Source organism: Chanos chanos, chromosome 2, assembly GCF_902362185.1.
Source record: "Chanos chanos chromosome 2, fChaCha1.1, whole genome shotgun sequence".
Lineage (NCBI taxonomy): Eukaryota > Metazoa > Chordata > Actinopteri > Gonorynchiformes > Chanidae > Chanos > Chanos chanos.
In genome coordinates this window covers 8,857,894-8,868,965 of record NC_044496.1, presented here as the reverse complement: position 1 = coordinate 8,868,965, position 11,072 = coordinate 8,857,894, and the positions used below count along the sequence as shown (strand labels likewise).

Sequence of the window (11,072 nt, the reverse complement as noted above, 5' to 3'; positions counted from 1 at the left end):
CGTTCCTATTCGGCTCTACAAAAGTTTTTTGTGGTGTTTTCGTTTCACTTAAAAGAAACGAAATTTACTTTACTATTTTAATTTGTTACGATAAAACAACTTTCCAGATCTTTACAACAATCTGCGACTTTCACCTGACGCGTTCACCACAGCCTGGACGATACTGAACCGTCAACCTTCTAAACCAATGAGATTAAACCAATAGTGCGGATTTTGTTTTACGGCCAATCAGATTCAAGCCAAGGTGGGACTTCCTTATGGCTGGTTTCTGCTGCTTAATTGTCGGGAACAATCTGAGATGCCATGATGTTATGATGTCATGCTTACCTGAGAGTAAAACTGTTGGCTGTGTAGCACAGGCGGGAAAAATAAGCAGCTACCTGTCTTACTATCCGTGGAAAGTTCGTTTAAATGTAATACGTTAAAAAGGTGAAGTCTATGAAGACATAAAGGTAAACTGTCCTACACTTTTACACTTTCTGCTGAATTTTGTGTCAGCCCCTGTCGAACACATAGTCTGCTTATACAATGTTTAAATCTACAGTGATTGAGAAAGAAACATGAATGTTTAATAATTAACCAGAAAGTGAGTCACAAATAACTTAGATATTTACTGAGAGGATACCATTCATTCATAGACCAATCAAGAGATCTGTTGCCCCCTTCTGGCCCTTGTCAAAACAAACTCAACTGTCTTGTACAGAGAAAAGTATAAATTTAAGGAAAGATTCTATGTGCGAAGACCATGCCATTAAAATAAGCACAATAGAGCCCACCACAGCAGTTTTGCCATTCCAATTTATTCAGTGTGTATGAGTTATAAGAAAGATAGGAAAATCACATGTCGTCAGCTTGCACTGACATACTGATATATTAATGATGGATGATGGGCTATCTTGTTCTTCCAAGTTTATCATCTTGCCTTTGATAACTTCCTCTAAGCCTTTAGTGTTCCCTCCAATGGCCAAAATACAGTTTTTGTCCCTAACTTGCTCTTGGGGTTGCTATAGCAACATGGTTGCTATGGATTTCCTATGTGTTAGGGCTAAGACTTTGTGCGTCAGGAGAAAACAGAAATGATTATCTTTTCACGTACCCTTGGGTCAACTTAGCAAATGTCGTACATTGTTTTGTGTCTCTCCTTGATGCAGAGCTTTGTATGAAATGATCTGTTTTTTGCTTTTACTGTGATGGAGAACTCTGAACAAAAATAGTTTCTCTTCTTTCTTTCATGAGGTGAGCTACAAGGCTCAAGCACAAAATATTTAAGTGCGAAAAAAGATGACATTTTTTGTGCCTAGTTTTTATAAGTTAAAAACCGACATGAATGCCAAAATCTTTGAGATTTTTTAAAAATGCTTTTAACAAATTCTCTCCTTCCACCACCAGTGAAGATGATAGGTTATATCCTCATTCATTTAGAGAAGCTAGAGAGGGTCATTCTTAATTATTCAGTGTTTTGGGCAACATTCTGAATGATTCTAAAAAGTGAGCAAATTAGTATTCAAGCAAGTAGTAAAAGACAGAAATTATAAGGAAATGACTTCATAAATTCATCACCAATGAAAACACAGCTGGTGTAACTGCCAAAGCTTTGATTTATCTTCCACTGAGTGTCTCAAAGTAAATCAGAGAAGAAAAACTGAAATGGCAAGCTGTGAACATCTGGTATAAAAGCACCCCATCTCATTTTTAACTTTTCATCAACTCGCAGAATAAGAAATCTTAAAAGCATGGAAACTACTCCCTGTTGAGTCATTACTGATAAAGTGACTTTGGGTTTTTGCACAAGCAAATATGTATCAGAGGAAGAACCAATCAAAGACAAGGCAAAGTAATGTCACTGTATGCTTAGAGGCAACCGTTTTGTGATGACATTGACAAAAGTAACTGCTTCACCATCGGTTTAGTGGGTTTTAAATGGAGTTTCACTGAAGCGGGTATTTGACATCAGCTCTTTTGGGGTTTTTTTCTCTTACTTATTCCTCTGGGGTAACTTTTTACACGCTCTCCGACCTCTGTCATGCCGCAAAAGTCACGGACTGAGGTAGTCAGAAAAAATAAATGAATAAATAAATAAAAGTTATTGATTTTCACCCATTCAAAAAGTAACCTCTGACCAAAAAAAAAAAAAAAAAAAAATGTATCGAATTTTTATGGTTGTGTTCAGATGAGACTACGTGAGATGGGAGGGATCTTCATCAGAGTCTCATCACCTCTGGATGTCTGACGTTCCTGCAGAATCACAGGGACAGAGAAGAGTGATGTGCAGTTTCTATGATATTGATTTTGGAATATAAGGACTTTTCAGGCCGCATCAAAATCAAAGTCAAAGAGCCCGTCACAAATCTGACGCTTCTTTGGTTTGACAGATTAATTAAAGGGCAGACATCATGCTGTCGATGGATTGTTAAATTCAAAGAGAAAATACAGATCTACTGGATTAAATTGTACGAATGGCACGTGTTTATGCCAAAACATGCGCAGTTGAATTGACTCATAGGTATTGCAGTCTATTATGAGATCAATGGATGTGTGCTGTAATCAGGAGCAGGAAATTCATGCTCTTATATGTATCATCAAAGTTGGTTTTACCAGGCAAAACTGTTCAGACAATTAGGTTATGTAGGATCCTTAGGGGACTACTGTGTGATAGCAGCAATTCAATTTTATGGTGAGTGCTATACACGTTTTATCAGGATGACATTTCCTAATGGAAGCATCACGACATGACTGAGTGCAATGGGAAGTTCCCTGCTTTTACTCCAGGGAAGTCCTTTAGGGTTGCTAAGGAAGTCCTGTCCAAATTCATGGGAAGAATCTCACACAGACACACACCTACAAATTATAACAATGACTCAGTCCTGGACAATACATAGACCTGCATTATTTAAGAGGGCGAATGGTATACAGAAATATGCCCAAAGCATGACAAACCTGTGCTATGGTCATAAGCACTGATATTCTAAACCATTTGCTTAATGGATCCTCATTCTATTAGAATGCTTTTGCAGAGAGCAGGGATTTTCATTTGGTCTGTCTGCATCATTGCTCCCTAAAGCCCTTCTTTTCATACTGTTTACCCCCCTCATAAGCTTGCAGTAGCTAGCCTCCTAATGGCATGATGTTTTAAATGTCTCATGTGTTTACTTGTCTTAATGATAACAAGTGATGGCTATCCACTCCCACTGCTGGTCATCAGAGTTCCCTCAGAGCACAGACAGATTCTGTAGAACACTGTCAGCTGAGAGTAATTTAGCACCTACAGATGGATTTGGGGTTCCTTGTACATCTAATTAGACATCAAACAGTATCACTCAGATGCATTTTAATCAGCTGGAGAGGTTGCAGTTGAACAAAATGTCAAAGACCTCAATCAAGTGTAGACCGTAATTAACAGGATTGTAGAGAGATTTTTTCTGTCAGATGGGAAAACTTGTGCGATGTGTGTTAGGAAGATAGAAGTAGAAAGCTGGCTGACATTAACAGCATTTTTGGCAAATTTGTTTTCCCTAATACATTTTTTTTATATATTCATTTTCCAGATGATTAGTAATACCAGGCACTGCTTCAGTTTCTGTGCCTTGGGCAGTTTAATGCTGTGCCATAGGAGGGTTAAGGTTGTTTGAAAACAAACAATACGTGTTCATTGTGTGGACAAAAAAAAAAAAAGCAAGTAAGGATAGTCCAAGAGGTGTCTCACATTTATCTCATTTTAACAATGGACGCTACAACTCAGTTTGGTCTAGTAAAAGTAATAAAAGATTATTAAGAAATGTAATAGTCCTGGTTTCGCAACATGATTCTGTGTATGATTGATACAACAGTGTTACCCTCTTATGTAATATCTGCACTGTGGGGGGGGGAAAAATGCTTTTCCCCCTACTAAAGATTGTTCTGTCAGAAGAATGAAGCACAGCATGTCCAGGTTTACACAAGCATGCACAGCACAATATCTTTGTCTTAATTAAGCACTCACTTGCATGTCTAATCAAACATTAGTGCATCCACCATCTTAAACATTGAACATTTCAGCCATGCCCCGAAGCACAGTCAATATGCTCATGCAGATCAACATGCAACATTCTGCAGTCATGTCAGAAACATGTTACCATAAGTAACGGAAATATCATGTACTGTTCTGTGACCTCAGGTTACTAAATAATGTATTTTAGCCTTAAGTGGGAAATTGACGGATAGATACAAATCTAAGCATGGTATGCTTGATACATAGTACCTGCTGACCTTACTGTGTTATCCATTTTTTCCACATGTGTATTTAATTGTTTAATCCCCAATGTAGCAAGCAGAAATCCCTCTAGGGACTTAATGACATCTGCCTCCTATGTCGCACACTTCAGTACGACTAGATTTTGACCTATTACGTTTCAAAAACTGAACGCGTAGTTTTCTCTGCGGTTTGGGCTATTTAATCGAGTTAATCAACCATACACCCTTTCGATAGTTTTGCCGTCTTATGTATGAATGTAATAATATCAACTTCATTATTCATGACACTTCAGAATAATGTCCGAATAAAACACAAAGTTGGACAGATGGGTTTAATGTGTTTATCCTTCAGAATCAAAGTGGCTTTATTTCGTAAAGATCTGAGTCACAGATTAAAATTTTGCAGGACAATGACATGCGTGATGTGCAAGTATTTACGCTTTTCTTTATCGTAATTCAAACATTTCGACATTTTTATAAACGTTAATTAAAAAAAAAAGCCTACAGTATATCAATAAATAAACAAATGAAATTTAAAAAGCCGTACCACTATGCCACACGGACTTAATGTAGCCTAAGAAAATTTAAATTCGACAGCATGGTGTGTAGGCATCTCTTGTTCTTGTGCTGCAGATGTCATATTTTTATTTTAACCAAATGTCAGATGCTTCAGACACCATACCGGACGATCACACTATTACAGTACAGGGACATTTAACATCAGGTGACTCTGCTATTACACATTTCAAGAATTCATGCTCCATATCTTTGATATAATAATTAATATTGGTGATATTAAACTGGCGACACTGAGAGGGTCCGTTTTTGAACTGGTGAGATCCCTTGTTATTCTGAAGCGGTGGGCACATCCTCAGGTGTTTGGGTACAAACAAGGATACTGCGCACACGATCCTGCGTCCTCATCCGAACAAGTGCCAAGCCTAAGCGCGTGGAGACAGCGCGTCTAGGTCCGAAAAAACAAGTCCCTCAGCTTTTTCCTGAACTCTCTTCGCATTAGACAGTATATGACAGGGTTTAAACAGCTGTTGGCATGGGCAAGGCACACTGTCACTGGAAATACGTATGTGTGAACGATATAATAGCTCTTATCCCAGTAGACAGCGTTCAGTTTTACCAGAACGCCCCAGAATGTGATGGCATGATTGGGCATCCAACAGAGAAAGAATGAGAGAACCACAATAGTGACCGACTTGGTAACTTGCGTTCTGCGTTTGGAATTATTCTTCATACCGCGTTGACGAATGAGTCTTAAAAGCAATAAATAGCTGACAGAAACTATCGCCATGGGTATAACAAAGGCAACCAATATTTTCTGAAGGTGGTAGACAGCCAACCAGTACTGACCATAAGGGAATCGCAACAGACAAAGCTTCTCTCCGGCCACGTTTGTGACTGTTGAGAAGATTGACGTTGGTGTAGTAGCCACAGTTGCCAAGACCCACAGAATAACACTGACCCATTTCACGGAACAGGATGCGTGACGAGTGCGGTCTTTTAAAGCCGAGGCGACAGACCAGTACCGTGTAACGCTCATAGCAGTGAGGAAAAAAACACTTGCATACATGTTCATCACTGTGACAGATAAGATTATTTTGCACATGGCATCTCCAAATGGCCAGCTGAAATCCAGTGCGTTATCCACTGCCCAAAAGGGCAAAGTCAATACAAACTGAAAATCCGTGACAGCTAAATTCAAAATGAAGAAGTTTATTTTTGATTTCCTCCTCTCCTGTCTCACTCTAATAAAGAAAAATACCAGCAGGTTCCCTACCAAGCCAACAGCGCACACCACCGAGTACGTTATGGAGATCAAGAACCTCAAAAACGGACTCCCGTCGGCGCTGACATCGATATCTTCCAAGCTTCTGAATCGGTCTTGATCCGTTATTGATTTGTTCAATATGCCGCTCTGGTTGATCTCTCCCATATTATCCGTCGACTGCACAACTTCAGCGTTGTTCATGACACCAGACTAAAGACATTCACTTCATAACTTTTCACCCTAGATTGCACTAGTTGTTATCAAAATCGACTCACAGTACATCCCCTCCGCGTCCAGATATTTCCCAAACTGTGCGTAAAATGCATCGGCGTATCAATTTATGTCGTGTGGGTTCGGAATACCCTCCCCCCCGAACGCCAGAGATTGGCGATTCAATTTGATTGGCACAGAACTTGTCATCCATATTTTTGCGTGTCACACAAGAGGCAGAATGCAGATGTCAAACTTTCCCTCAGGCAACGTCATCAAGGGCAGCTTGATCTCTTCAAAAACTTAGATGTTTAGCTGTTTGGCTTCGGGACGTCTCCTGGAGGACTTTTCTTTCTTTCTTTCTTTCTTTCTTTCTTTCTTTCTTTCTTTCTTTCAATGAATGTTCACTTCTGCATATCAAAGCCAATATCCAGCCGCAAATACAGATACCATATCTAATAGACTACATGGAATAGTAGTGCAAAACGTAGCCTATGGGCTGGGGATGAAGATTATTATTATTATAATAATAATAATAATAATAATAATTATTATTATTATTATTCAAATTTACATTCAATGTCTTTTGTGTAATTGAAGTACCAACACACAAGAGTATGTGGAGTTTTTCTGTAATTAAAAAAAATGCACTATAGTCTTTCATAAGTAATACTGTTCAAAGTTACCTCTGTATACTCCTGTCTCACTGTGGTATCTCTAATACTGTGAACTTATACAGAAGTTACAAATGTAAGTTGTTTTGTAATTCATGATTCTTATGCATATGAACACTCCAACATCTCAGTGTATGGAATACCGCTTACTGCCACCTGCTGTCTAAAATTATTTATAGCAACTCATTCCAGCATCGGTATAGACAGGCCGAATTTGTCTTTTCACGCCAGCCTGACATTAGTTTTGCCATATAACGTTGAAAGTCAGGGTTTAGTTAGGGTGAGCTTCTACCAGGAGCAAACAGACATATTACCCTAGTATTTCATCATCAGACATGAGAGCTGTCAAGCTATGACCATTCCCTCACTTCAAAGACCTGCATGAGAGTAAGGTCTAATGAATGAGGTTGAGTTATGTCACGCTAAATCAGGCAAGCACTGTGAGGTGGACGCAATGAAGCAGGATATATGAAATATGCAGAGAGAAAAATACGGACTTTACATTCTGCATTACATAAATACACGTGAACGAGAAAAAGGACCATGCATGCTCATAAACAAAGGATAAACATTTCTAATTAACGTGGACCAAAAAAAAAGAGAGAGAAAATGAAGAGGAAAAAAAAAAGAAATGAAGACAAAATTAGCTCAATGTGCTTTATTACATCTAAACTTTTTCTACATAAACAGGTAACATTCAATCAGTAAACAATTTCTTTCAACGCATGTAATAAATATTTTTTTGTTTTCACTTAGTACTTTATACAAACTGACATTGGTCTACTGTACAACATTTCTTCCTTAGCCTTCCATAAAAAGCCATTTTTCTCATAGGACATGCCATACAGACACACACAAAAAAAGGGTTTAAGGCAGTGAGCGCAGATGTCAGCTTATTTGAAATGGAAAATAATAAAATAAACCTGGACTCAATTCAAGTCCACTCGCAGAACAGTTTTTAAAATCTATAAAATATATAAATTATTATGAATGTGATGTTCTTGATGCCACGTAACACATGAACACACATCACTGAAAACATCCAACTTTGCACAGTTCACCATATGCTTTCTGGATGTGACAAGCTCACACACACACACACACGTGTACACACACACACACATACACACACACACACTCGCATACACAAACAGTCTCATTTTCCCTTTATCAATAATGTTCAAACACTGACATCAAATTCATGAAATCGTGATAAAATTGTATTGGTTTAGGTGCTTGCATCAACAGTCTCACCAGCGTGGTATCATTATATGAATCAGATTATCTCCTTACTTATATACAATGGATGGAACATGACATCTTAAAATACAATGTCACACATCAACAATTACAGATATGGTTAAACTAATCAGGGCGAAGTGTCCTATGTATGTTTCTATAGCAACTGTAGGGTTACTGAAAGACTGACTATCAGGTGTGTAACTGGCCTGTGCTTATGTGCCCATAATTTCATTAAATAAATATCAATAGTAATCCATCATTAACACTGTCAAAGTTCCAGGGCATCAAATTACAAAGGTTTTTCTTTTTTTTTTTTTTTTTTTTTCTTTTTCTTAAAAAGAGACTTTACAGTAAGGCCTTCCACATATACTTCTGCACACACAGAACTGGGAACAGGGAAACATTCAATGTCTGTGCTGCCATTCCTCACCAATGACTAAAAAGATAACTTGTGTTTATCACATTTCTGTGAGCAGGGCTGATACACTGGTGTCAATCTGACACCAAATAAAAAAATGAAAATCAAAAATAATAATAATAGAAGATCTTATTAAACATACTTGGGTTTGCTCTAGATGATTTTTGACTACATAGGCTGACTGGTGAAGAGCTACAATTCCCATGAAAAAGACTTAGTGACAGAATACTGTAAAAAGATAAAACATGTCTAATATCAATAATAACAAAAAATAAACCACATTAAATAAAACTGTTTAAGTACAACAATGCTCTACTGTGACGGCAATAAAAACTGAAGTGTAAAAATAGACAAAATAAATAAAAACACTGAGCACTATACATGTAAAGGACATTTCCATGCAGACGAGAAAAGATGAACTGGTTTATCTAGGCTGAAATGAGATGAAAAGGGGGATGGATAAATTTGATTGGCTGAAAAACGCGTCATTTTATCACACAGAGGAGTGCCTGATCCAGAGAGGACGAGTGGAAAAACTGTCACAGGCCATTATCTCCATCAGAAACTCAATTAGGCTTTAGGACAAGGTCTGGGCCCCACTTCCACCCAAAGACCTTGAGAGAGTGACACAGCAGAAAAGTCTTACAAATACTGTTCTTTTTCTAGCTCTGTCTCTCACACTTGCACACGCGCACACACACACACACACTTACTTCATTTCCTTCAGTGAAGGAGAAAGTGAGGAAAAGATAGAGGCTGAGAGAGAGAGAGAGAGAGAGAGAGAGAGAGGGAGAGAGACAGTGAGAGAATGTCAAATGCATAATGTTTATCAAAACAGGAGGAGATTGTGATCAGAACGATGCACTGATGCATACAAAGCAATTAATACTGATCCAAATTTAAAGTGAAAACTTAAGCACAACTTTCCATTTCACTGTCTGAAAGCTAGACTGGAGAAAAAGGCATTTGTAAGTTCCATGACATGATGCAAAGGTGATTTAAACCATGCCCTCTCCAACTCACTGTTGTCTGATTCCAGTCCTAATTCAAGTGATCTGTCATGACTTTATAGGAGAGGGGAAAGGTTGGTTATGTTTCTATATGACTTTGCTTTTAACTGATAATTTGCGTGTCTGTAGTTAAAAAAGAACTGCTATTGGCTTCATGCGTGACAAGCACCAGATACTGTCTATTTGAGATGGAGAAGATGTGCTGTTAAATTAGGCACATCTGCATGCATGCACACACGCACACAAAAACACAAACACACACATACAGCCTAAACAAGGAATCAAACAGTAAATCATCAGCAGGAAAAAATGGAGAGTGACTTCAGGGGACTTCCTGTGTATAGCAGAAAAAAAAAATATAAATCATTTCCGAATTCCAGTGGGTAAGCACCCCCCGAAAAATCAAACAGGAAATTGAACCAGAATAACTAAGACACCAGCACAACCACTCTGCCGTTTCAGCATTCCACTTAAAGTCTGTGACTACAGAATAACACCACCAAGCCGGATAAGACGTTAACATCCGTGGACTAAGGCTGCAGTCACACGCGCCTTTAAAAGGTGTCCCTGATTGGACATAATACGAGATCCCGTATCGGAGCTGATGCAACGAAAATTGCATATTCCTAACGGACGACGATCAGACCTTGAGAGCCACCTTCAAACACAGAAGAGCATGCACCGCGTCTGTATTTCAGACATGCTTAACGTGCCAGATGACCCCTCCGTCCGTCTCCCGTCTTAACGGTCACTGCTTCACCTATCTGCAACCCGGCCGTTTAGTGTCTGGGGGACACAAAATGAAATGAAACTAAAGGGAACTGTCTTTTTGAAGCAATAACTGTCTAGGCAAAACTGGTTAACAAAAAAAAAACACAGAAAGAAAGAAATGGAGAGCCATTTCTGAAGATTTTGCCGGTCTAGACGTTCCACGTCACATCATGTCAGAGAACGTGACATCCAATAACTATGTGGATTTCAATAACACACCTCGGGATGAAGGCTAACATGAGGCACACAGACATCTCTCCAGTAACAGCCGTTTGGTTTCACCTTTTAACACCATGTGTAAATGGACTTCATGCTCATGTCACACAGCCAGCCTGGAGATATGGGGATGTAACAGAGGAAAAGACTTGTTGCTGGACAGGGATTTGGGCCAATCAGAGACCCTGGGTAGGTTAACTTGTCATGTATGCACTGCTGACTTGTTGCCTTGACATTGTGTAAGCACTGAATGAATAATTTCATCAAAGCCAGACAAATGAAAAAGAAAAATGAGTTGGGGGGGGGGGGGAAGAATGATACAGAAAGTAGCACATCAAAGTACTAAGCAGTTTCACAATGTCAAAAATGTCATACAAAGACACCCTTCTTCCACTTCAAAAGCTGTGTCCTAACAAAGCCCCTCGTCTTTCTGACGCGGTCTGTCATTCTCTCCCAGCCAATCAGCACGCCCATGTCTCCTCTCTTAGGGCTCGTTTTTGGCACGATATTAATGAAGA

At 38.9% G+C, this 11,072-nt stretch overlaps 1 protein-coding gene across 1 annotated transcript; it reads right to left on the bottom strand.

Moving 5' to 3' along the window:
- Window positions 1-5,194: 5,194 nt before the first annotated feature.
- Window positions 5,195-6,214, bottom strand: rxfp3.3a1 (relaxin family peptide receptor 3.3a1). Its single transcript, XM_030794164.1, has one exon. The coding sequence runs from the start codon at window positions 6,212-6,214 to the stop codon at window positions 5,195-5,197; it is 1,020 nt and encodes a 339-aa protein (XP_030650024.1).
- Between the last annotated feature and the right edge of the window lie 4,858 nt (window positions 6,215-11,072).

Bases quoted from the DNA above. Each gene is read 5' to 3' on its own strand.
- rxfp3.3a1 (XM_030794164.1), bottom strand. From the start codon at position 6,214: ATGAACAACGCTGAAGTTGTGCAGTCGACGGATAATATGGGAGAGATC.